The 27,439-nt window shown below is 44.3% G+C and overlaps 2 protein-coding genes across 3 annotated transcripts in view; one reads left to right on the top strand and one right to left on the bottom strand.

Moving 5' to 3' along the window:
* Positions 1 to 11,509, top strand: part of TRMT13 (tRNA methyltransferase 13) — a 44,955-nt gene extending 33,446 nt beyond the window's left edge. The window contains exons 6-11 of the mRNA XM_077452834.1: positions 3,808 to 3,914; positions 5,533 to 5,700; positions 5,886 to 5,952; positions 6,038 to 6,112; positions 8,010 to 8,394; positions 8,496 to 11,509. Coding sequence (XP_077308960.1) covers positions 3,808 to 3,914; positions 5,533 to 5,700; positions 5,886 to 5,952; positions 6,038 to 6,112; positions 8,010 to 8,394; positions 8,496 to 8,670 — 977 coding nt within the window. The 3' untranslated portion in view covers positions 8,671 to 11,509. The remainder of the gene's footprint in view (positions 1 to 3,807; positions 3,915 to 5,532; positions 5,701 to 5,885; positions 5,953 to 6,037; positions 6,113 to 8,009; positions 8,395 to 8,495) is intronic.
* The window catches only part of LRRC39 (leucine rich repeat containing 39), a 47,270-nt gene continuing 27,276 nt past the window's right edge, over positions 7,446 to 27,439 (bottom strand). The window contains exons 5-10 of one of the 2 annotated variants that reach the window (XM_077452836.1): positions 26,272 to 26,428; positions 24,816 to 24,952; positions 23,671 to 23,816; positions 15,400 to 15,552; positions 11,112 to 11,254; positions 7,446 to 8,911 (exon numbers count right to left, since the gene is read on the bottom strand). In XM_077452836.1, the coding sequence (XP_077308962.1) occupies positions 8,889 to 8,911; positions 11,112 to 11,254; positions 15,400 to 15,552; positions 23,671 to 23,816; positions 24,816 to 24,952; positions 26,272 to 26,428 (759 nt within the window). In that variant the 3' untranslated portion in view covers positions 7,446 to 8,888. Of the gene's footprint in view, positions 11,255 to 15,399; positions 15,553 to 23,670; positions 23,817 to 24,815; positions 24,953 to 26,271; positions 26,429 to 27,439 lie in introns of both variants that reach the window. The other variant, XM_077452835.1, reaches the window with a different exon arrangement.

Here is a 27,439-nt window from a genome sequence, read left to right as displayed (position 1 = left end):
GACACATGGTTGCATAAAGATGCATGTTTGGATATGTTTGTATAAATAGGCATGGTTATTCATGATCGCATAAAGATATATGTTTTTACATGTTTGCTTGGATTTTTTTGTGAATCTTCCCTTTGGGTTGGCCACAGCTCCGGAGGGTTCACAAAGTGTCTAGCCCCAGTGCTGGGCTTGCTGAAGACACCTCAATACTCTCTACCTCAATCTTTGCTCAGGAAGCAGTAAATTCCAGGGGTTCCTTTGATATATTTCTAGAGGAGGAAGCTGTGTTTAGGTCAAAGCATGTTCTCTACATACAGCCCTACTCCAGGTCTTGGTAGAGGTTCATTCTCTGTCTGGAACTTGAATATCTGTGTTTCCAGGGTGTTGCAAAGCAAAGATTGCTGTTTGATACTCTTCCTTTTCAGGAATTTGGAAAATAATAACCTCTGATGGCAGTCTCTCTAAGTTGACTTGAGACTGGCTACAGTTCAGTTTGCTTGGTCTCCACAGGGGAGAATACTGTCCAATAGCTTTGAATTTTTGACCAGTATGCCTTGCTCTGGATTATAGGCAAACCTGTTGTAGGTTCAATCTGTGTGTATATGTGTGTGTGTGTATATATATATATATATATATATATATTATATATATATATATATATATATATATATATTATAATGTATGTATGTGATCAACCACCAGGGGGCACCAGAGGTCATGCAACTCAGGGAGGTGTACCGCATTCTGTCAGAGACAGCACTTGTACTGTCCCAAACACCAATACATATTCCAGGTATAGGATAGTGGCAAGGGGAATTCTGCAGGGGAATCTACTAGATTCCAAGTTCTACAACAGTTTGGGACAGGTGTGTCTGGGACAATAGTTCCACTGCCAATAAGGGTACATGTACTGGTATCGCCTTAAGGTCTATTTCTCCCTTATTTGACTTTTTTTTCCCCCTGTTTTGGATTCTGCCACATCTTTTGCAAAGAATCCGTGAGGTGGTAACACTGATATTAGTGTTGGCTGAATTAGCCCAGGGGGGCTTGGTACACAGACATAGCGAGTCCTGCAGAGGTTGCTCCTTGGACACTCCCAGTCCAGTGGGACCTGATGGTCTTGAGTCCTGTATCAGCATTTTTGAGCCCTATGGAAGCCAACTTCAGGGAACTGCAATTACAGCACTTGAAAATATTTTTTTTGCCTGGAGTGAAGCCAAGAAATGGCACCCACAGAAATATGTGAGTGGGAGATTTTCTTTTTCTTTGTCCAATCGGTAGATGAAAGGAGTTTGGCCTTAAGTACCGTTAAGGGTCAGAGTTTGCCCCTATCCATTTTTTTCCAGGGGCTGTTGTTTCTCACTCCTTGTTTCATACCTCATACAGCATATAACTTGGACAGTCTCGCCTGTCAGGCCATCCTTGTGTCCTTGGGACTTGAATTGATCTTGACTGTCCTTGCAGAGGCCACTTTTTGGACCAATCGGGGGATTCTGTTGGTCCTTTTATCTCAGAAGGTGGTTTCTTTGGTTGCTATCACTTCACGAAGTGGAGTGTCAGAGTCAGTGGCTCTTTCATACAAGGAGCCATTCTAGGTCTCTTATCACAAGGTGATGTTGCGTTCTCATCCATTTTTATTGCCTAAAGTGGTTTCTAGTTTTCACTTGAATCAGGGCAGTGTCTTGCCTTTTATTTTTCTCCTAATTCACAGTTGGCAGGAGAAAGATCACTACATACTCTAGAGGTGAAGCTACGCTAATAGCCAGCGAAGCGTGTTGGCGTCACACCAGGACGCTGGACGAACCGTGTATTGGTTGGAGATAGGAGACACAGCTTGGCTAGCAGAGTGCTTTTCCTCTTAAAAAAAAAAACGGCTACAAAACTCTTCGTTTCAGGTGATAAGGACTGATGTTTTTTGTAAACCCTTACGAGTTACACAAGGCGGATCCCCAATTAAACAGGACCATACGTGCTGATAAAAGCAAGTAACTTCGGAAAACTTACGACCGACGTACGGTCGGTTTGTGTATGCGGCACATTGAGTGAACTCGACTATATGTTGGATCATAGTACCTAAGATACACCTGCAAAGTGAACGGTGAAGGGCTGGACATTTGGTCTTCGTGTTAACGGAGAACCCGGCAACGGTGCTCAGGAGAGCCGTGGTAACGTACATCCACCTGTATACTTGTGAATTAGCCGAACGAATATTGGGACTAGCCAAAAGAATATTGTGATACTGCGGGGCTTATAAATATAATTGCATTGAATAACTTTGCTGGGCAGTAATATATTTACCCTGAATGATTCCGGTCTTAGTTCATCTAGAAGAGTTGACACCTGTATGGACAAACATTTTTCTGAAACAAAATAACTTGGTTTAAGAGGAAATAAGAAAAATGTATTCATAACAAATTTGTTCACAATAATATTGGTGCACAGATTAGCACCTTATATTTAATTTTCAATGAACACTCTGCTATAAAACTAGGTAGAAACCAGGCTGTTGGTTATAACCATGGATTAATAGCCTTCTCCCCAAAACTTGCTGTTGACTGCTAATAAAATAGTTAAAGAAACTGGAGAATTTCTCCTTGATTAATTACGGCAGCCAACAGCAATTGGTCCGGACCAGCGTCTGTCTCTATGTTTGTCTGTATGTGTTATTTTTGTATGTCCTGTTGGTAGTTAGTCTTTCTCTATATACGTACTGTCTATTTAAATATGGGTATTCCTTATGAATTGCCCTTTGTTTTTTTTAAACAATTTAATCATGGTGAATATTGTAATTTAATACATAAAAATAAAAATATAATTATTTTTGCATGATTTAACTTTATCCAGAGATTTTTTTTTTTTGGAGCCCAAAAGTAAAGAGTCTTTTTCAAACTGTGTTTTTCTTTTTTCTATACTCTAGAGGTAGTTCAGACGCTCAGGGTCTACTTGAGTTGTTGGCACAAGTCAGGAATCCTGGTTTGTGCTGCCAGAAGAGCTCAGGAAGGGCATGCGGCAATCCAAGTCAGATATTTAGCAGTGGATCTGCCAGTTTATCAATGATGCTTATGGTTTGAATGGGGATAGATTCTCTACCAGGTGTGGGAGTATCTTGGGCCATCCATAATCGGGTGTCAGTGGCCCAGGTGTAGAAGACCACTATTTGGACTTTTGTTTATACATCTACAGGGTTTTTACCAGGTCGATGTCAATCACGTCGAAGATACTGCCTTTGGCCTCAGAGTATTACAAATAGCAGAGTAGGTCCTTTTTTTGGTGGCAGTTTGTATGATAGTGTTTCCCTCCCCTCAGGGGCATTGCTTTGGGACATCCCAGATAGTAATTACTATAGCTGCTCTGTGTCCCGTGATGTACGATAAAGAAAATAGAATTTTTTCCTACCTGTAAAATCCTTTTCTTGGAGTACATCACGGGATACAGATGCCCCTCCCCTCTTTTGGGTTTTGGGAATTGCTTACCACAAAACAGCTACTTCCCGTAGGAGGGGTTATATAGAGGGGGGGACTTCTTGTCTTTTGGGCGTGCCAGTGTCCGTTCACCTATAGATGGCGTATAACCCAGATTGTAATTACTATAGCTGCTTTGTGTCCCATGAAGCACTCCAAGAAAAGGGTTTTTACAGGTAAGCTGTAGGGAAGATTCTATTTATTCTATTATTACCAACACAATTTTAGACAATGTAACTTAAATAAGCAACGGTGGGTGGGGGCAGGGGGGGGGGGGGGGGTTAATACATTGCCAAAAGAGCCACCACCACACTTTCTGGTTTGTTCAGCAGTTTGTCTTGTTACTATTATCTGACAGGTCTGGATCCACCACTGCCAGACAGAAAATTATGTCACTCTGCATTACAAGAAGCATTGAATGACCCAACAAATGGAGACACTGCCTCCAAGCATCTCAAACAACAGGTATTGCAAATCTAACTGACCTGGAATCTGTATGTGGTTTACATATCTCTCAACCCTTCCAAAATAGGTAGGACCGTCCTGAGAATTCATTGAAATTCCGGTGACTCGTGTGGTGACCCTCCCCCACGCAGCGCTGGCGGTTTTCCTCCTGTTTGTCCTCTTCCTACTGCTGGCTGCAGCTGCTGAATGACACAGGAGAATCATGTTCAGGGTCCCTTCCATGAATAAACACCGCGCGTGATCGGTACCAATTGCTCCTGTGTTTATTCATAACTAAAGCATGGTTTTACTATGCTTCAGTTTGTGAATGCATAGAAAGATGCTCTGTAAAGCGCACTTCCCATTTGTTTACTGTCTAGTGCAGCTAAGGCTGCAAATAAAGGGATTGAGGAATTTCCTCAGTTCCTTTCCCTGTCTCAAAAGTAAGGCATCATAAAAAAAAGTGTGGTATCAGAGGCTATTTAGTTCCCCAATAGTGCTGTTAAAAATCTAAAATTGTAAAGACTGTAAAAAAAAAAAAAATGTAAAACAGTAATTACAAATCTCTGAAGAGTGATCGACATTCGGATTCGCATTTGACAAGCGATGAGGAGGCGTTGTATTGCCTCCTCGCTGCCTGCTTCAAACCTTCAACCCCTGCACTAGCATACTGCTGCAGCATATGTACATCTGTAGGCGCTGCCTCAGCAGTTCAAAGGGGTAGCGGTTGAGGCAGATTCTCTCCCCCCCCCCCCCCCCCCCCCAGAGCTGCCAACCTAACAGACTGAAATTTACTGAACACGACACCCAAAATAATTTACTGGCATACCCATGTTTTTACGGGCACAAAATTACAGTTTTAAGTGCAAATTTTTGTATTTAGGCTAAAACAAGTACAATATGCAATTGGCAATGTGATGTAATGGTATATCGTAAGGCAAAAACATTTTTCTTATTTTATAGTAGGCAAGTAGCTCAGGGACAGGACTCAGGAGGACAAGAAATTAGAATGAGCGGGCACAAACACATGAAATTGATTCTCCCAGTGACACTGACAGCAGTGTGCAGCAGTACAGATGACAATACATCAATGGCATGTCCCCCCCGAGTCTCAATCTCTCTCAATGCCAAGTGGTCCCTTCAGTCCACTACAGTCCAAACAGCACTGACAGTCCTAATCCCGGCTTGCCTTGCTCCCGTCCTGTAGATGAGGCTCCACCTGCTCGGCTCCCTGGCATCACACAACACACGCTCAGGCACCCCCTCCACCAGACCTGCCCCCCCGTTGGCACCTCCCATAGACATTGTAGCAGGCACTCGGATTATCTTGGGCAGCTCCGGACCAAAAGTGCACATGCGCAGTTCTGAGCAGAGTGGCGCAGCCATATATATATATTTTTTTTTTTTACTGGAAACCTATTGCTGTCACTGGCATTCCAAAAATGGGAGGGTAATAGAGAAGTTTTAGGGTAGTAGTGCAAACATTTTCGAACAACATATCCATAAAGTTAGTGACCCAATGTATCAGAAATCAAATAGAATTCAAATCCTAATGGTTGGTAGCACTTCTCTTCTTGTACTGTAGCTTATTACCAATTATACAGTTTGTGTAGTCACATGTCTATTCTCTATATTTCAGGCTTCTATTTTGGGTCATTTGGATAGGTTGGGTCTGTTGGGCACATCCCAGTGCTTTGTGGAGTTTGGGGCAGGTCGAGGGAAGTTATCCCACTGGGTAAACATTGCCGTAGAAAATGCTGAAAATGTCCACTTCCTATTGGTAGAGAGAGCCACCACAAGGTTTAAGGTAATTTTTACACCATCTTTCTAATGAAACCAATTCTTATCTTTAGTACCAATTTCTATTATAGCACTTTATGATAAATGTGTATGCTATTAGTATATTATTAAATCATGTATCCAGTATATTAGATTAGAGTGAAATTTAAAAGGCATGTTAACCAGCTGTAACCTGCGTTTGTTTGGCCTAAGGTGGATGGGAAGCAGAAAAATACCACTTTTGAGAGACTACATATTGACATCCAGCACCTTTCTTTAGGTTAGTAGATTAACAAGGTATAAAGGGATGTGATGGGAAGGAGGAAAGATGAGATATAAAAATATATTGAATTGCTTCCTTTCAGATCGAGTCCCCAGCCTTGTTCAGAAACAGCTGCCAGTCATTGGAATTGGAAAACATCTCTGTGGAGCTGGCACAGGTCAGTGGCTCTAAGGACGGGTTGTTAAAGTGGATCTTCATTCATTTTTTCATTTTTTCATCTTTCCATCTTTTAAATCTTCTGCACATTTTGTTTTAACTTTGGATAGTAAAACATTTTTTTTCTGCCAGTAAATACCTTATACAGCTCACTTCCTGTTTCTTGTCTGGTAAAAATCCTAGGCTTATGGCATCATGTACAGCTTTCTCTAACTCTGGTGAGAGTTTTCCAGGAAGACGGGGGGGGGGGGGGAGTCATAAGAGGGCCAATGAGAGCTGCAGAGCTGGAGATGTGCCTCTGTGTGTGTGTAAATCCAGAAAAGTGAACAGGCAGCAGCTTCAGCTACCCACAATTAAAATGGCTGCAGCCAGACTTGGTGGAGGAAGATTTCTGCAGCATCACAGTATATATATAAAAGAATATGCAAAGTGGTTGGAGGGAAGCTTCAGAATGGCAAAGATGTTTTATTACAAAATAAATGAGCAGACTGCAGTTTCTCTTTAAGTTGCAGCATGATTTTACATACACTTAGTGTATTTTAGCAATATGTAGGTTATTAGACAAACAAGTATAGCAAAGCGACCCTTAGGCCTTTTTCCCACAAGACGGATCCGCTTCCACGGAGTCCGCCTCTTTCCGCCAGCTCAGTGGAGATCTCTCCGTTGATATCTGTTGACCCAGCGGATGACAGGTCCCTCTCTGCTCACTGAGCAGGGAGGGGCTTGTCGAGCACCGCTGGTTTCTATGGAGAGATCGGATGAAAACTGACAGCATGTCCGTTTTCATCACATCTCACCCGATCCAATCCGCCAGCGACGGATCCGGACATAGGGCTATCCATCTGCTTTTAGCGGATCGGACCAGGTCACCGGACTTGTCAAAATGTTTTTTTCTTTGTTTTCTTTGTCTGAATTTCTCACTTCTTGTTCCTCCTCAGTAAGCTGTTCTGGCTGACTAAACATCGCTTGGATGATGTTGGGAAGTTTACTGAGGAGAAACAGGAAGTGAGAAATTCAGGCAAAGAAAAAAAAACATTTAGAAGGGAAATCGAAAAGTCAAATCTGCTTTAAAGTCTAGAGCTAGATACTTGGCAAACCTCCCTAAGGCAATTTTTGTATTTTATACAAAATGATGTGAAATTATATGATGTGTGTCAGCTCCAAAAAAAAAGCCCACACAAAGTTTAAGTGACTTATTGAAATGGAAATTTCAATATAAAATGAAAAAGACATAACAAGAAGCATGCAGCTGCACATATGACATTACTTCCCTCAGAAAATTAAGAAATAATAAATTAATTAAAAGAAAAAATCCACTGCACTAGAAAAACAAATGACATAAACCCAATTTATTCAGAGGGTAAATTATATCAATAACAGCATGACAAAAAAAAATATAAAGTGCACACAAATCTGCAATTTAAAATTTTAAAAGGAAACGTTTAAAAAGAAATACCAAGATTCTTTAAAAATATGCAATAGCTATTAAATGTACTTAAAGTGCACCTTGCATTTTCTGGGAGCACCCCAAATTTGAAATAATTATATAAAAGAAAAATGGTAACCTCAAAACCTGGCTTCTGGCTGCTTCCTGAAAGCACCATGGATATCACTGTGCCTCACCACTGCATTCTTGGAAAAGCGGAGCACTTCAAATCTTGCAAGAATGCACTCCCATACAGTGATTTGAGGGCCTGTACTTAATATGTTAGCAGCTTTTTGCCTTCTTAAAATGACAGCATGTCCTTAAAGTGTATCTGTAGCAGAATGTATTGTGGTCTGGCCCTTTGGTACTATTTATTTATATATAGTGTGTGTGTGTGTGTGTGTGCGTGCGTGGGTGCGTGCGTGCGTGCGCGCATCTGCTTCTAAACGTCTACCCATTTGTTCATTTGTAGATTTGGGTCTTCGCTGCCTTGTGCAAAATTACTCTGATCTAGTGAAGGAACCACCGTATAAGTGCCTCAAGATGGAAACTAGGGAACTTAAAGACAACGCAGAAGACAAAGCAATAAACACTTGTCCAGTCAAAGGGATTGTTATTGCCCTTTGTTGTCACCACCGTTGTGACTGGCACCACTATGTGGGCAGAGATTTCTTCCAGAAGCTAGGACTAGGACAGAGGGAATTTGGAGTTTTTCAGCGCATGTCAAGCTGGGCGACCTGTGGTTCCAGGACAGCAGGGCAGATTTTAATCAAGAATGAGAAAAGAGAGACAGAAGAGACAGAAGAGCATGAACTAGACCTGAAAAACACAGACTGCAGTTTAGAGGGAGTACAAGGGTATGTTAACCCTTATGTGTGATTATCTTTTTATTAAGTTTTTATTTATTTTTAAATGCAATATGACTGTACAAAAGTCCTGTTTTTTTTCTGTTTTTCAGGCTGGCTTTGACTGTTGAGGAGAGAGAAAATTTAGGACGTCTTTGCAAACTGCTCATAGATCACGGACGTTTAGATTACTTGAACAGTATGGGCTACACTGCTCGTCTTGAATATTATACAGAGCCTGAAGTGTCCTTAGAGAATGTCCTGTTGATAGCAGTACCTTCATTGTAAAGCAAAAACTCTTAAATAACTGTAGACTGTTCACAAATGTTTTACCTTATTATTGCCAGCACATCATCCAGGATGTAGAAAAAAAGTCAAATTGTATCTCTTCCCTTAGCAATGAAAATTTTCTTTCTGCTGAAGTGGATGAAAGTCATTTGAGGAATTCCAGGATCCTGAGCATATACACAATCAAAGTTCCTGCTACTAATCCAGCTTTGAAATCTTCATTGAAAATCCATTGTAGTGTCTGAAATACATAACACTGTTAACCTAAGCTTCTCTAAAGCAAATATTACTTAGAGGTCCTGTCAACACATTTCTTGTCCCCATTTTGGCTCTTTATTGTAAAAGGCCTGCATTGTATTCTAAACTTTTTAGGCAATTTATGATGTAGTCACAGATTTATAGGTGGTATTGTAATGACTGGAATGCAAGACATCTAGATGCCATTGTCTGGAGAGCCAAACACAGCCTTGTGAGATGTTCACTGACAGCACAGAGGCCGTGCCTGGGAGCGCACTTCTAAATGGGATTGGCAGTAAGCATTCTGCATCAGCCAATACACCAAAACCATAGTTGCTGCCTATGTTGAAGCACACTCCTGAACACAGCCTCTGTGCTGTCAGGTGACATCTCCCAAGGGTCTGATAGGAGCTGGCACAGTAGCCAGGGATGGGGGAGCATCGGCAGGCACATATACATCCAACCAACCCAGGAGTGTCAGATTCTTGTTAACTCTGGAAATACCAAATACTTTTTGAAGAGAGAGGAAGCAATATTAAAAAATAATGCAAATATTTTACAATGAAGTGATCAAATTGCAATATGAAGTCAGGTGACAGAGCCTATTTGAAAGCAGAACTCTGAAAAGTTACCTAAAAAAAAACAAGGGTCACTATTTGCATTTTTGTGCCAGAGCAGTCACCTGCATGTCAAAGTAATATACCGCAAAAAACAGGCAACTAGCATTTTCAGAAAGAAAGTAAAATGACCAGTTCTCTTTATAGGTTAACTCCAAATTTGAAAGACACAAATTGATGCAGCTCTGCATTCATTAATAAGTCACTCCATTTATTTATTTTAATACAGTTAGGGGTGTATTTATAAGGCCACCTTTACACAGGGTTGGCTCTGTTGGAGTCTACTTACTCAGCTGGGAATCTGTCCACTCTGAGCAAGATGTAAAGAGAACACTTGTCCGTTTACACCCGCCTGCCATCCGATCCTCCAGACAGATGGGAAATGATCCCCATTCATCTGTTTTTAGTGCATCAAATGTCGGCGGGTGTCAACCTTCACATGAACATTGACACCCGTTGCTTTATAAAGGAGACTGGAGGGTCCAATCAGGACTGCCTGAAAAACTGACAGGTGACCCAATTGGTCTGCTAGTGTGAAAGGGGCCTAAAGCAGTGTATGTGACACCCAACAAACTTTCACTGTAGGTGAATCTTCCCGAGGCATGTGTTTAAATGTCAATGATTGATTCATTACCAGTAAATGTTTGTTGACAGTCACATTTGCTGCCTTTTAAACATGCCCTTCAGTGTAAGTACCTGAGGTAATGTGCAGCACTCAGACAGGGTGAAGATTGCTGCATGCACATGTGCTGACATGCACAAGCTTACAGGAGGAGAAAGCAGAATGAGCAGAGTGGTGGAATCGGCCAATTACTGCTGTTATTTTAATATCCAATGAGCAGGCTGTGGGCAAGTTGGTGATACTACTATATTCCCTAAAGTGGCTTAGTTGCTAGGCTTAAAAGTGTTAAAAGCTTCCTGCAAAAAAAAAAAAAAAAAAAAAGAAGGGGGTTAATGCTTACCCTTGCACCACCAGTCTTTCCTGGTGCCTCTATGGCAGCATACATGTGATCATTATGTTGCCATGGATAGGCACCAGGAAAAAAAATTACAATAAGTGTGATACAATTTTAAGTGCTCATTCACACTGTGGAGTGTACAATGTGAATAAGTGCCGTGTTTATGCAGGCAGCCTATATTACTCTATAGGGACGTAGTGGCTCTATGAACATTCATCCTAATGTGTCAGATGTGCAGAGATGGGTAAGTGGTCCCTAATGCAGACAGTGTGTGTTCAGGACAATTTGCCCTTCCCTGCATGCCCATCACATGGGACATGTGGCTGTGTCTCCATGTGGTAATATAAGCTGGCTGAATGAGGCCTAAACCTTATTCTTTGCAGGTAAGCCTTTTTAAAACTTTAGTGAAACAGTTGCTTTAAATCTTAGGACTGAATGGACATAAATGCAAATGCTTTGGCAAGGAAAACAGCTTCTTGTATGAATTATATTTGTGTATTTAAACATTTGCCTGAAGTTCAGCTGTAAATAGAAATTTTCTAACGGTAAATAGCATTGTCTCTATGAGGCTGCAAATACAAAAGGGAGATTTTAAATGATAGACTGAAGGCCATTGTGGGACAAATACCTGTGGTGTTGCATTTTAAGACCTCCTGGATATAGGCATGCATGAACTGTAGGCCAAACAGTTCTCTCTCATCATCTTCTTCTTCATCACTGGGTGGTAGACCGATCTGAAGCTCTAATGGGTTATCCCTGAAATTTACAAACCTGAGAACATAATGGTATATTAAGTTATTTAGTTTTACATTATTCTTCAATATTTTGGGATATGTTTAGGTTATAACTATACAGTATATTTGTAAAATCAGACATTGGCTAGTATTACCAGAATTCTGGCTGAACACCTACAAGGAATAATGTATTTTGTATAATGTTCCTTCTAAAGTGATCAGGAGTGTTTTGTTACAGTTTAACTAAGTTGTTCTGTTCCCTTTTTTATAATAAAGCATTCAGATTTTGCTACCCGGGCATACATTCTAAAAATTATTATTTTTTTCTTAAAATTTGCTTGCAATTGTTTGTGGACTCCACTACTGTTCATAATAGCATAATGGAGCTTGGCCAGTGCTACAATTACTTATATTGTTACCTGAAAATTGGTGGGTTTGTTCACCTGCCATAGTGGGAAACATACAGTGAGTGGTAGTTATGTGGTCAAAAACACTAGCATAAAGTGTTGTTGCATCTAAAATGCCTAAAACTCCTCATAAAAAAACACTTTTCCTAATAGTAAACCGCAAAAGGGCACTGTCCAATGCACAGTACTTCAAACCTTGAACTGGGTGGGTTATAGCAGCAGAAGGCCATATCCTGGGCATCACCAAATGGTGGACCGTGAGCCAAATGTGGACCGCAATGCATTCCCATTCTGGCTGCCTCGGTACTGCTATTTAGCAGCCCCCCCCCCCCCCCCCCCCCCCCGGCCATCACTCTGTAATCCTCCCAGAGCTGAGAGCGGGAGATGAGACAGTTTTGGATGGACGGTGGAGCTGCCTGATGTTAACAAGCAGGTGATTGGTTGCTAGCATCCTAGCAGCCAATCACCATCTTGCAACACCCGCCCTCCATCCAAACATGCTGTGCCTCCCTCCAATCTGTGTCAGGGTGAAGTTGCAGGGAGTGAGGATACTAGTATGAAAAGCTGAATAGGAGCTGAGGAGTGTGTGTGCTGGGGACAGTGATATGGGGAGGGGGGGCTGAAGACATTGAAGGGGAGTTGCGGAGGGCTGAGGACTGTGATGTGGTGGGGGAGCTGTGGATATTAAAGAGGGGGGGGGGCTGAGGATTGTAATGTGGAGGGACTTATGATTGTAATGTGGAGGAAGCTGAGGACATTACAGTGGGGGACTGAGGACTGTAATGTGTGTGGGGGGGGGGGGGGGGGCTGAGGACATTAAAGTGGGGTACTGGGGACTGTATTGTGGGGGGACTGATGATTGTAACATGGAGGGAGCTGAGTACAATAAAGTGGGGGACTGAGGACTGTAATATGTGTGTGTGTGGGGGGGGGGGGGGGGGCTGAGGACATTAAATTGGGCAAGGCTGAGGACTGATGTGGGAGGGCTGAGAAATGTAATGTGAGGACAGTAATGTGAAGGGGGCTGAGTATAGTAATGTGGGGTGGCTGAGGAGGACTGTAATGGGTTGGGGTTAGAATGTGGTACAGTAATGTTGAGGGATAATGTAAATAGGGGTAGAGGGCAGTACTGTTGTAGGGTGATGTCAAGGAAGTGTGAGAACATTACTGTGGAAGGGGGTGATGTAAAGGGGTACCTGAGCACACTCATCAAGAGGGCGGGGACTGATGTGTAGTGGGAACTGTGAACGCTGATATAAGAATGGGTTCATATCTGTGCATGTGCAATAGGTACACACGTCGTGAATAGGTCAGCCCATTTTAATGGGTTACACTACCCGCAAAAAACAGAGGGAAAAGAAGTCCTTGACCCTTTTTTTTCCCAAAAAATAGCACCACACCAAGCCACATGGTGCTGCAGCAACGTGCGCTTTGGCAGATGCGAAAAAGCGCCACGGGTACTGACATGATATTCGGAGCTCCGCTGGAAGAAAATTTTGATTTAAACTGCTAATTGCCGTACTACCATGTCACATTTGCGTGCATTGCACAGCAATCATGGGTTTAATTCAGGTGGTGAGGAGGCAACATATTGCTTCCTCACACCTGTCTAACACTTGGATTGCTTTTTAGAGGAGCAGCAGTGCCTGCTGCACTTGTGACTGAGCCCTTCGTAGCATTCGGCAGCCCATCATTGTAAAAGAAGCCCTATATTATTATGCCCAGTGCTTTGCTTCACACTGACCTGAAGATTTTTTCTTTCCTGCTGCTGACACCCCTCTGGAGACCGCTAGCTGGGATAAGAGATGGAGTGCAGTTGGTATCACGCCACATGGGACAGGAGCCAGCACTACAGAGGAGGCATCTGCTTGTACGGCTCTTGCTCCCTACTACACTGCCAACTTTACAAGCAGTCCCTCTGCATTACAAAAAAAAGAACCGCTGCTCCAGGTATATAAAGATAAGGCTGATAGGAGTATCTTGCAGAGTGCTAGCCCCAGCCCACCTCGGTGGGAAACTTGAAAAGAAAAAAGAAATGGCTAATTTACCTAATGATTAAACACAAAATGTATGTATGAAACATGTCTACGTGACCACAGTTTGGTGTCTTTGCCTTATATTTTGCTTCACAAAGATAACACCAATCAGAAGTTATGCATGTGCAGCCATTTCTTTCTTCTTTCCAAGTCTCTCAGCATTGCACTCTGTTTGATGCTCTGGAAAAATGGGTGAGCAAGTCCAGACCACAATCTACCAGTCATTTGTCCATGATCTACTGGTAGATCGCAATCTACAGGTTGCTGACCTCCGTGCTAAACAGTGCTGTAAAAAGTATTTGCCCCCTTCCAGATTTTTTTTTTTTGTTTGCATATTTGTCACACTTAAATGATTTCAGATCCTCTAACAAATTTTAATATTACACGAAGATAACCAGAGTAAATACAAAATGCAATTTTTAAATGATTTCATTTTTAAGGGAGAAAAGATGTCCAAGCCTGTCTGGACCTATGTGAAAAACTACACACAGGCCTGATTACTGCCAGAGCTGTTGATTCGAGAAATTACTTCAATAGAAGACAACAAAGTAAAGCATGCTAAAAGATCTCAAGAAGCAACTCATCATGCCATGATCTAAAGAAATTCAAGAACAGATGAGAAACAAAGTAATTGACATTTATTAGTCTTGAAAAGGGTTACAAAGCCATTTCTAATGCTTTGGGACTCCAGCGAATCACGGTGAGAGCCATTATCCACAAATGGAGAAAACTTTGAACAGTTGTAATGGAACAGTTGTAAACCTTCCCAGGAGTGGCCAGCCTACCAAAATTACTCCAAGAGCATGATTTCGAATCAACCAGGAGATCATAAAAGAACCCAAAACAACATCTGAAGAACTGCAGGCCTCAGTTAAGGTCAGTGTTCATGATATCAACAATAAGAAAGAGACTGGGCAAAAATGGCATCCATGGGAGAGTTCCAAGGTGAAAAACACTGCTGACCAAAAAGAACACAAAGGTCCGTTTGCAAAGAAACATCTTGATTATCCCCAAGTCTTTTGGACAAATATTCTGTGGACTGATGAGACAAAACTTTAACTTTTTGGAAGGTGCGCGTCCTGTTACACCTGGCATAAAACTTGCACAGCATTTTATGAAGCAAACATCATGCCAATAGTCAAACATGGTGGTGGTAGTGTGATGGTCTGGGCTGCTTTTGAAGCTTTAAGACCTAGGCGACTTGCCATAATTGGTGGAACCGTGAATTCTGTACTCTACCCGAAAATCCTGAAGGAGAATGTCCATCCATCAGTTTGTGACCTCAAGCTCAAGCGCATGTGGGTTATGCAGCAGGACAATGATCCGAAACACACCAGCAAGTCCACCTCTGAATGGCTCAAAAAAATAAAATTAAGGTTTTTCTGGTTATCGCAAGCGCTTGATTTGCAGTTGTTGCCGCCAAGGGTGGCACAACTAGTTATTTGGTTTAGGGGGCAATTAAATTTTCACATAGGGCCAGGCAGGTTTGGACAGATTTTTTCCCTTAATAAATGAAATCATCATTTAAAAACTGCATTTTGTGTTTACTCTGATTATCTTTGTGCAAAATTTGTTTGATGATCTGAATCATTTAAGTGTGACAAATATGCAAAAAATAAATAAAAAATCAGGAAGGGGGCAAATACCTTTTTCACAGCACTGTATATCATTATTTATACATACAGACAAAATTATATTATAAATAATACAAAGTTTACAATATTTTAAAAAAATCCTACCGAAGGTTGTGCAAGCTCTGCAGACAAAGTGGGATCTGCTTCATAAGGTTATTGGTCAGGACCAAAGTACTGAGGTTTTTCAGGCAGCTGATGGAATCTGGAAGCTCAGAGATTTCATTGCGTTGAAGCCATAAAGTGTGTAATGTCTGCATCCTATGTAACAAAAACCACAGTGAGAGGAATTCCGGGCAATAAAAAAAATGGTGAACTACCATTGCAATCTAGTAGACACAACTGTGCATAATTTAGAAAGTTCACTACATTTCCTGTAATCCAGTTTAGTGTGATCCCTTGAAGCAGAATGCAGACAGTTTTACAGATATTCTGTGGGGATTCACTTATTGAAGTATGCACGGTTCAACTTCTGCATCCCTCCTTCTTCCAAAGACAAGTTTGAATCTGATTTGTAGCAGTAAGAAATTTCAAGTGGATGTAAACCCGGAAAAAAAAAATATTTTATGTCATAATGTAGAATATAAGATTTCCTATCATTTGAGTCCAGTCTTGCCACAAAAAGTTAATCCAGCTTTGAGCAATCCTTTTTTTTTTTTTTTTTTCAAATATATATTTTTATTTATCTCCGGTAGAGAAGTACCCCACAATACAGGCAAAAATAAAAACAATTAGAGCCATGAATACAGGAAGCAATGTGGTACAGAGAAAGAGTAACAATCCAAGCAGTGTAATGAACAAGACATGGTAAAACAAATGGGTACATAGGAGATCCTTGCTTTCAACTAAAGTAAAAACAGTGGGCATGAAAGCTCATTGAAGTGGTACAGAAACGGGGTACAGTATCTGAGCTTCCTCCTACTAACCACGGGGAGGAAACTCAGAGTTGCCGGAGGAGTATAAGGGGAAGAATTAAGGAGGGACAGGGACAGAGGTGGAAAAAAGGGAAGGAGGAGGAAAGAGGTAGGGGACAGACAGGAGAAGGATTGACCGATAGACATGGCGGTGGTTCAAGTCATCAGTCCCACAAAGGGGGCCGGGGGAGAATCAGGGCTTTAGCAAGGATTGTCCTTCAGCGGAGAATATGAACAAACACCAGATGTCCCAAGTTTTTTGTATATTTCTTGTTTGTGCTGTGCAGTGAGAATTAGGTCCTCCAATTTCCGTACATCTTCTACTTTCCGCAGCCAATGCGCCACTGTCGGGGGGGAACTTTGTTTCCAGTGAAGGGGGATACACGCCTTAGCTGCATTGAGGAGGTGGCATATAAGTGATTTTCTATATTTTTTAAGGGGTGTCACTTAGAGATGAAGCAAAAAGAAAGCGGCATCCTCCGGGATGGGGTAGGCCGCGAACTTCTGGGAGATGCGACGAACCTCCTCCCAAAATGACCGCAGCCTGGAGCAGGACCAGAACACATGAAGCAGTGTACCCTTTTCCTCATTACAGCGCCAGCACCGATCTGAGGACGAGGGGTAGCATTTGCTCAACCTGGAGGGTGTCAGGTACCAACGGGTAAGGATCTTGAAGTTGGTTTCCTGAATTTTGGTACAAAGAGAAGATTTGAGGGCCAGAGTGACAATGCGTTTCGTTTGTAGTGGTGAGAATTTATGGTCAAGGTCCTGCTCCCATTTACGTAGACAGGGTAAATCCGGCTGGTCTACAGGTGAGGATAACAGGGCATAAGTCTGGGAAAGTACATGAGCCAATGGGTCAGTCGTCAAGCACAAGTGCTCAAATGGCGTCAGGTGTTGCGCGAAGTCCCGGGGACGCGGTAGTGATTGTAGAAAATGGTGCAATTGTAAGGCTGTCCAGAATGGGAGACGGTATGTTCCTGATGATACAGTGAGTTCTGTCAGAGAGGGCCATCTCCCCTCCGTCAAAAATTTGGCAGCATGGTCGTGGTCGGAGTCGACTAAAGATGCATAGGTAGTATATTGTAGACCTGGTTCAAAACTCGGATGACCCAAGACGGGAAGCAGGGGAGAGATTTTAGAGATAAGGGAAGTTCTGATGGTGGCACCATGACTATGTTTTAGCGTTGTGCCAATAAGGGGGTGCAGTTTCAGAGGTGTCGGGAGCTCTTTATAGCACCACAGCGCTCCTTTCAAGGATATATTGGTCTGGGCCTGTTCGATCTGCACCCAGAGTTTGGATGCCCTGTTACGCCTCCAGTCAATGATCCTTCCCAAATGGGACGCCAAATAATAGTTACGTATGTCGGGAAACGCTAGGCCCCCCCAATGTTTGGGGAGTGTTAGCTGCGCGTGGCATAGCCGAGGCTTCTTACGCGCCCAGACAAATTTGGTGAAGAGGGACTGCACCTGTCTAAAAAAAAGGGGTGGTATATGTATGGGCAGGGCTTGGATGAGGTAGATAAATTTGGGTAGGATATTCATTTTCAGGAGGTTGCATCTCCCAAACCAGGAGTGCAGTCCTCCCTGCCACTGTTCCAGCAGCAATCGAGACTTAGTCAGTAGGGATGGAAAGTTAAGATCAAATGTCTGGGCAATAGTAGCCGGGATTTTCATACCCAAGTACGTCAAAGCTTTGTCGGTCCATTTAAAGCTGAAATTGGCCTGTAAGTCAGAAAGGGTTCGGGGCGGTACTGCTATGCCCATTGCTTCGGAGTTAGTAAAGTTTATTTTCAGGTGGTAGATCGCACCATAAAGCTGGAATTCTCTGAGGAGGTTCGGTAATGAGATTCTGGGGTTAGTCAGTGAGAATAAAAGATCATCTGCATAAGCTGATATTTTGTAGTGAGAGACACCAGACCGTAGCCCTGATATATCAGGGTTACCTCTAATAGTACACAGAAATGGTTCCAGGGATAGGGCAAAAAGCAGGGGTGACAGGGGGCAGCCCTGTCTCGTCCCGTTCCCGATAGGGAAGGGGCTTGAGAGGACTCCGTTAGCCTTGACTTGAGCAGTAGGGGTAGAGTAAATATTAGTGATCCACCGCAACATTTTGTCCCCCAAACCTATGTGGCGGAGGACAGAGAACATATAGCGCCAGTTGACTCTGTCGAAAGCTTTTTTGGCATCTGTATTAACCAATACACAGGGGATTTTTTGGGCTTCTGCAATGTGAAGTAGGTTCAACACCTTAATGGTGTTGTCTCTTGCTTCTCTAGTAGGTATAAACCCCACCTGATCTAAATGGACAAGGGACTGGATGTGTTGTGCTAGTCTGGTGGCCACAATTTTGGAGAATAGTTTGAGATCTAGGTTTAAGAGGGATATCGGTCTATAGCTACCACAGTGGCTCGGGTCCTTCCCGTCTTTAGGGATCAGGGAAATATGTGCCCTCAGAGTGTCTCTCTGGAAGGAGGTGTACCTAGTGCATTAAAAAAGGTCACCAGTCGTGGGCCCAGTATTGGAAAAAGGGTTTTATAGTACTGGGCAGTAAAGCCATCCGGCCCTGGTGCCTTATCTGCCTTTAATGCGGTGACTGCTATTTGTAGCTCCGCCAGAGTGATGGGCTCCTCCAAAAGAACTCATTTATTTGGGACTGGCTATGGGTGGAGTCCGGCAGGTTATAGAGACCCATATAGAAGTCCCTAAAGGCGCTAGAAATCTGCGATGGAGTAGAGACTCTCTGGCCTTGCGAGTTAACTACCTGCGGAATGTATAATGCCGATTTGGTAGCCCTAACCGATTTGGCCAACGTTTTCCCGCATTTATCACCACTTTCATAAGATATGCGTCTGGAGAATTGTACCGCCGCTTTTGCTTTATAGCGGAGAGTCTCGGTTATTTGCATGCGGAGGGTCAACAGTTCCGTCTCCAAGGGTTGCATAGGGGCATGTTTGTGTTGGGCTTCCACTGTAGCCAATTTGGTAAGCAAGTGTGTGAGGTGCTCATTCCTTTTTCTTTTAATAAGGGCCCCATGCTTGATAAATATTCCCCGAATGACCATTTTATGAGCCTCCCAGAGAATCCCAGGGTCGCAGCCCAGAGTGTCATTTTCCCTGGAGTACAGGCCAAGCTCATTAGTAACATCTGTAAGAATCTCGGGTATTTGTAAAAGGCTCTCGTTGAGCCGCCAGAAAAGAGATCTAGGTGAGGGGTGGTCACTGAGGGAGTACGTCATATAGATAGGGGCATGGTCCGACCAAGTAATCTGCCCTAGAGAGGTAGAGGACACTAAGTGTAGCTGGTCATGTGGTACCAAAAAAAGTCTATTCTGGAATAGATTTTGTGTGGGGTAGAGTAAAAAGTGTAGTCTTTCTCACTGGGGTGATGAAGCCGCCACACATCCCACAGTTGGGTGTCGGGTAGTGTTTGGGCAATTCGCTTCCGACAGGCGGGCGATATCGAGGAGTGTCCTGAGGACGTATCAGAGGAGGGAGACAGCGGGACATTAAAGTCGCCGCCTAGGATCAGTTGGCCCGACTTAATATCCATTAAGCGTGTTAAGGTGCGTTTGAGAAATATGTCCTGGAGGACATTAGGTGCATAGAGAGAGGCTAGTGCAAATTGCATATCTCCAATCAGGCCTTGCAGAAAGAGAAAACGTCCTTCAGGATCTGCTGTAACCGCCTGGCATTGCCAAGGCAGTTTGCCCGAGATCAGAATGGACACCCCTCTAGATTTAGAGGAGGGGGTTAGTGGAATGGTATACCCTGGGGAAGTGTCCATTCCGGAGTAGGGGAAGCTTGTCATCCCGAAAGTGAGTTTCTTGGATAAAGACGATATCCGCATGAGCCTTTTTAAGGTCATGTAACAACATCCGTCTTTTCTCGGGGGTATTTAGGCCCTTGGTATTCAGAGATACTATTTTGATGGAATCCACCGCCATGTCTAAGGAAGGGAACGGGTAGGGACAGGAGGGGTTTAAAGAATAGAGAGGGGGTGCGGGAGAGAGTTGGGAGGAGGCAGGAGGGGAAAGGTTGGGTGGTAGAGAGGTGGGGGGCTGAGCCCACGTAGCCCCTCAGTACCCCGTGTGGGGGACGGGGTAATAAACTAAATTAAAGACACCGTCTTTGTATGTGTACAACCCCGGAGTGTCGGGTGTACACTACGGCCTATGTGGGGTGAAGGTAGACAAAGGATCGGTGTGAGGTCCCGGTCTCCCCGTCCACCCCGGCATGGAGTAGTATAACAGCCAGTATAAGTCAGTAAAACAAGACAAAACATCTGGTAACCTGTAAACCTGCGAGCAATATAATGTAAAGAGCAGACATCATGGAACAAACATTATAATAGCCCTATAGGGCGGAACATATAGCATCATAATCATGTAAAGAATAGGGGTGCTCTGTTACCTACAACACCAACGATATTGGTGTCTCTCGACAAAAACAAAAAAACAAAAAGGTATATAGGTCGGCAAGCACATCCCTCCCTCCCCCTACCACTGCAGCAGTGGACCTCCAGAGGAACAGTTTCAGGAGAAGTCTCTGTTGGTTTAACAGAAGAGCTTACATGGCGGGATCACTTTTACCCATCTCCAGAAATCTCCTTCCGGCGGGTCATCCCAATGACCACGCCGACGAGTAGAGTAGGGTAGGACCCCCCAGTCTTATAAACGGGTAGCAGCTGAAACATCTGTAACAGGTCCCAGTTCTACAGGTGGGCTAGTGTCTCCTGTCGTATGCGCGTGGTATATCCCGTGTAGAAAGCATTCAGCAGGGAAGTGTGGCACCCTCGGCAGTTCCCCCACTGCCTCGACGCCCTCCCTCTACAAACCCCCCCCAAGGCATCTGTCCCCCCCATATATAATATATAAGGCACTTCAAGGTCTGGGTAGGGGAACAACAAAGGGATCACATCAGAGGCATGTAAACACAACCTAATCAACTTGGCGAAGTACAGCAGGAACCCAGTCTCCCTATAACCCCCCCTCCAACGCCCTACGGCGCGGCGGCGGTGTCGTCCCCAACAAACTACATCCCTTCATCGGGGAGGAATAACCGGCTCAGTGCCGTAAGGTAAAAATACTTGCGGGGGTGCCGGGTAGTCATTAATCGACAAGGGAGATTGTCGGTAGGCAGTTCCAGGGCTGCGCGGTCCCCCGCGTGCAGCCGATCATCGCAGGTGTCCCAGCCAAGGAAGGGTCTTCCATAGAGATGGCACAGGAGGGGCCCCGGAGCAGCTCCGCTGGGACCGAGGGGCCCTGAAAGGGGAGCACTGCTCCTCGATTCAGTAGGGGGTCAGGGCTGGTATAGCTGACGAGTTGAAAGATGCGCTGGTCCACGTTCCCGGCACCGAGGTCTACTTGTAGGGGGCGATGGAGGCAGAGTCCACTGCAGTGAGTCCTGAGGTACACACATTGGGAGGGACGGAGCGCCACAGGATCGGGAGAGGTAAGACAGGCAGATCGTATGGTGTCATAGGAGTAACAGGCAAAGTCAGCTTACACCTCTCGGTCGCTTTTTTGTGAGAGGGCTCGGGGACGTCTGCTCCCCCTCTGTGTTCTCCGCGGCAGCGGGGCAGAGGACCCCAAGACAGTCGGGTGTCCCTGCGGTCGAGGCAAGTAGGCCAGCCAATTAGGGACATCAATAGGGTCAGCGTTGAGAAAAGTGAAAAGTTCTGGTAGGGCCTCCGGTGACCGTAACATAAAGGAGCGCTGGTTTTTAATGAAGGTCACTGAAATAGGGAACCCCCAGCGGTAGGTGGCATTGCAGCACCTGGCCAAGTTCAAAAGGGGTTTCAATAAGGCTCGCCGGTATAAGGTCGGTCTGGAGATATCTGGTAGGATCTTGATTCGGGCCCCATCGAAGTCAATGTCGCCCGTCTCCCAGGATCTGCGTGCAATAATTTCCTTTTGCGTGTAGTGGTGCAGGCGGCACAATACATCTCTGGGTCGGCTCGGGTCTAACGATTTAGGGCCCAAGGCCCTGTGGACCCTGTCCACCTCCACTCTGTCCGGTAGGTGGTCACCCGCTATTTGTCGGAATATCGCCGTGACCGTGGCTAGGAGATTCCCTGGTCCAGTGGCCTCCGGAAGGCCGCGGAGCCGCACATTATTCCGGCGGCCCCGGTATTCCATTTCTTCCATACGTAGCTGCATCTCCACCGATGCGAGGAAATGATCCCTCTGTTGCGATTCGAGAGATGCCACTCGTTGCTCCAGGGAGGTCGCTGACTGTTCCCCCGCTGTAACGCGAGTGTCTAGGTTCTGCACCTCCTGTTGGATGGCCGCAATCTCCGTCCTGTGTGCCGCTTCTACTCTCCCAATAATCGCTTCTATGTCCGCTTTAGTTGGGAGCGCCTGTAAAATGGTCTTCAATTCTGGGTCCGTCCGGTAGACCGGTAAGGCTATGGAGTCACGCAGGTCTGTGGACGGTGCGGCCGGAAAGCCCGAGTGCAGTATCGGGCTCCGCGATCCCTCGGACCCGGAGGGTTCCTCCACTCTCTCTGAGGCTGGGGAGTCCGGGCCACGCGGCTCCACCATCTTGGGTCCCGAGGGTCCCGCACACGAGTGGTGAAACAGTCTCTGTAGCTCGCCGGAGGCTTGGGAGGTGTTAGCTCGGTTGCTCTTCTGTTTAGTGCGCTGGGTGGCCCGCTTCTTAGATGACATTATACAGGGCGCAACGATAGTAAAAAGGCAGGGTGAACACAAGGAGGCCGGGAGCTCAGTAGAAACACGTCTTCACTCGGCCATGTCCAGACCACGCCCCCCCTGAGCAATCCTTTTATTGTTCAGTGAGTTAAATCTTGACAAACAGAGAAAAACTTTGTCAAATCCTCCCCCTGTGAGTGACAGGTGATTTACATATCTTGTGCACTGGCCCAAGAGACATGCATTATTTTTTAATTCCCTCCCACTCCTTTCTTCTGCTGCTCTGCAAGGATTGGCTGTTCCACACCTCAGCATGATTTGGCATTCTGAAGTCATGTGGGGACTTTTCTGGGTTTTGACTGGATGTTAGTGATCATAGCCGAAGTTCAGTGTAAGAAATACACAGGAGAAAATGCATGTTGATAAGGGTAGTGTAGAGTGTACTCACATCACCCACCCACCGAGCCCTGGAAAACAGACCCACCCACAAAATTTGCAGTTTTTCGTGTCTCATAGCAGACAGAGGGGAGACATTTCACAGATAAGTATACATGCAGGATATAGGTATAGCCTTCTAGATAACCAATATTGCAGTAGTTTAGAAAGGATGAGAGTGGGTTTACATCCACTTTAAGCTGACCATACACCAGTGGAATTTAGTTTGACCGTTCATACAGAAATCAAGAAAAAAAACATTAAGCAGAGCATTTGATCCTGTCATCATTGAGTCAACTCATTTTAATCTAAATGTTTGTCCAGACCTGCTACTTGGATAGTATAAAGATATTTAAACAACTACTAAAAGTTACTCACTTGTCTATCTCTTTGGGCAGTTCACTTATTCTGTTGCTGCCCATGTCTAACCATTCCAGTGCTGGGAGATCCAAAACAGCCCTTGGGATTGTTGAGAACTGATTCATGTTTAGGTCCAGATTGGTAAGATGTTTCAGTTTACACAGCTAGAGAAGTGATAAAGCCAAACAAATTTCAAAATAATTATGTTGAAGGTAAATCATTTTTGGATACTGATCTTAATGTACCAATTGTTTTTAAAAATGTCCCCAAGATTTAATGTGTACAATGCTGGTTGATTTTCATTGTGCCAGAAAAGAGAACTTGTCATCTACATGGAGTGAGCTGAGCAGAGATCGGGATATGGGTGCTGTGAATGGCCCTCCCGATCACCTGACGGCTGTGTCCAATCACAGCCGTCACAATGTAAACAGAGACGCGTTTCTCTGTGACAGGTCTCCCCGCCTAGCTTAGTGAGAGTTCAGTGCGTGGAGGGAGGGGGGAGAGAGGGGGAATCTGCAGATCTGTGACAGCTCTCTGTGTGAGGATGATTTTACACAGAGAGCTGTTACATATCACCCCACAAAGTACACTAAGCACCACTGATATACCCCGTCCCTATACACATTTCAGTGTCCCATTAAAAAAAATCTGTCTGTCCCCATCACTGCCAACACCAAATAAACACTGATTTGGGTTATTTTTACCAAAGAAATGTAGCAGCATAATTTTTGGTCAAAATGTATCAAGAGGAATTACTTATTTGCAAAATTTTATAACAGAAACTAAGAAAAATTCATTTGTGGCGTAAAAAATAAAAACCCCAGCGGTGTCTAAATACCACCCAAAAAAAGCTCTATTTGTGTGAAAAAAAATTATAAAAACTGTAATCTGAGTGTTACATGACCGCGCAATTGTCATTCAAAGTGTGACCGCGCTGAAAGCTGAAAATTGGTCTGGGAAGGAAGGGGTGAAAGTGCCCAGTATTGAAGTGGTTAAACCTGATGAGAATTAAACCTGACGAGAGTTCTAATACCATTCTATCCCAAACGAATAAAAAAGTTTTGCCTTTAGTTATAATTTAACCTATACAGTGGACCCTACAGTATAGGTACATTTAAAAGCAGCCTGGAGTTGAGTTTTAACACATTAGGTTTTCCTGTTACCTGGTCTGGCAGATGAGAAATGTCTTTATTCACAGCAAGTTCCAGCCTTTCTAAACTCTCGCAGTCACCCAGTTCTGCAGGGACCTCAGAAATGCGGTTGTAGCTGAGCAGAAGTTCTCGGAGCTTAGTTAGTCTGCCTGGTAATGGATATAAATTAAGACCAGTTCATAATAAGCTCAGTAGTATATCCTCTGTGCCTTCAAATAAATACTGAATTCAGTGTCATGTCTTCCTTCCCTGCATGCCACATCCATCCTATGATCCCTCCATCCTGTATGCCCTCTTCCCTCCAGTCCCATATGTCTACAATCCATATCAGCTAATTTAAAGCGGAGTTCCACCCAAAAGTGTAAAGTCCACTTATTTGCCTCCTCCCCCCTTCCAATGTCGCCGTGAGATTCCTCGGAAATTCAGCCCACCTCCTCCTTCCCCCCGACGCCAGGCCATTCAGAAAGCACAGCGTGCTTCACATATGCACAGTAGGGAACCGGCTGTGAAGCCGAAGGGCTTCACAGCCGGTTTCCCTAACCATAAATGGCAGCGGCAGCACCCGAGAGCCGATGGATATATTGGCTAGGTTGCCAACATCACTGGAACCCTGGACAGGTAAGTGTCCTAATATTAAAAGTCAACAGCTACAGTATGTGTAGTTGCTGACTTTTCATTTTTTGCTGGGAGGGGTGGATATATAAATGCACTTTTTATCTATCAAAAAGTGTTTGCCAGTGCTAAACCTTCCATCCAAATTCAAAATTGCTGCAGTTGTAAATTTTTAAAGCCAATATAAAGGAATAGTATTGTAAAGAAAAGCTCTTGTGGATTTAATTAACCTTATTTTTTTGGTTAATTCTCCTATAAGGGGGTGTGGCAGGGGGCGCGTCCTATGCCTAGATACATTTGCTAGTAAATGTCCCTCATTCCCATCTCAGAATGTTGGGAGATATGCTAGTCATAAGTTAATTTCAAGAATGTTAAGCCAGCCCATAGACAATTTTAAGCTGGTTCAGCAGGAACTGGCCAAGATTAGAACCATGTATGGGCAGGCTCGATCAGTCGAGAAACTATTGTATTCTTGTATCCAGAATACAATAGCACAGTGGGAGACATTCCCCCATCAGCAGTGACAGTGGGAAATTGATCGATTTTCTTTCCTTCCACCCATGGACGAAGGTGGCGAACGGAAAGAAAATCATATCATCTATGGCCAGCCTTAGTTCCCTATTTGTCATAATGGTGCTTTGCCTCACCAGTTTGAGGCACTGACCTGGAGCAGATATAGAGATAAGGAATTCTGACACTGTATTTATGGTCTGTAAAACTCCCAGACATTTTAAGAAGGCCAGCAATGCATGTATTTTCCACATCACAGGTGTATTTTAAACATTTATATCTTTTTTTATAAAGTACCATCATCTAAATAGCACATGAAAAAACAGTAACATGCATGATGACTTACCAATCTCTCTAGGAATTGTAGTAATAGCATTTCGAGATAAGTCCAAGACCAAAAGGTTGGTAAAGTTTGCTATGAATGTGGGTATGGCGGTCAGTCCTGTGCGGTGGAGCTGCCACTCCTGAAGCTGTGACAATTTTACCAGGCAAGCCGGCAGTGTCTGCATGTAGAATTAAATCATTCACATTTGTATATTTTAAAAAAGAATACCACATGCTACTTAATGCTTAATTAAATATCCCACCAGGCTACTGCTGCAAACAAGTTGCCATGGCAGCTGGTACATAACGCTCAACTTTTTTTCTATTAGAGAAAAGTGTTCTGAAATGTTTTCCAAGAAAGTTGGTATCTATGTACCCATCTTTCACTTTGCACACTAATTACTGTGGTACCAAGGTACACTTTCCAATTTATACCTTTTTTAGCCCAGATAAATGTATGTCCCCACCACGAAAGGGCCAGTTGGCTTTATTTGTCCCCTGCCAAAAGTTGTCTGTCCTCCCTTGTTTCCTATCCTAGCTTTTATATCTGGCATTTACAAAGTTATAGAGCCCATTCACACAGGGGCAACACGACTTGTAGGCGACTTGAGTCAGGCAACTTGGACACGACTTGAGTTAAGATCACAGCGCGACCTGGGACGACTTCAAAATGACTTGTGATCACTTCAAGCCCGACTTGGGACGACTTACAAGTCGCCTCAGGCCAGGCGACTTTTGCCGTGGCCAATCAGAGAATGAGCTCAAGGGGGAACTCCACGGCAAATTTCGGAAAAACATTTGGCGTGGGTTCCCCCTCCGAGAGCATACCAGGCCCTTAGGTCTGGTATGGATTCCAAGGGGAACCCCCTACGCCGAAAAAACGGCATGGGGGTCCCCCCCAGATCCACACCAGACCCTTATCCGAGCACGCTACCCGGCCGGCCAGGAAAGGGGGTGGGGACGAGCGGGCGCCCCCCCCCCTCCTGAGCCGTACCAGGCTGCGTGCCCTCAACATGGGGGGGGTGCCTTGGGGGAGGGGGGGGCGTGCTGCCACTTATATAGGGACAATGGGGCGGTGTCACATGGGTTGGTCACATGGGTTGATGTCACATGGTGACCCCGCCCCCTTACCATGTGACATCAACCCATGTGACCAACCCATGTGACATCAACCCATGTGACACCGCCCC

Source organism: Lithobates pipiens, unplaced genomic scaffold (genome assembly GCF_037356315.1).
Source record: "Lithobates pipiens isolate NorthernLeopardFrog02 unplaced genomic scaffold, aLitPip1_a1.2 Scaffold_23, whole genome shotgun sequence".
Lineage (NCBI taxonomy): Eukaryota > Metazoa > Chordata > Amphibia > Anura > Ranidae > Lithobates > Lithobates pipiens.
The sequence above is the reverse complement of the archived record's forward strand: the minus strand, read 5'-3'. Positions and strand labels throughout refer to the sequence as shown.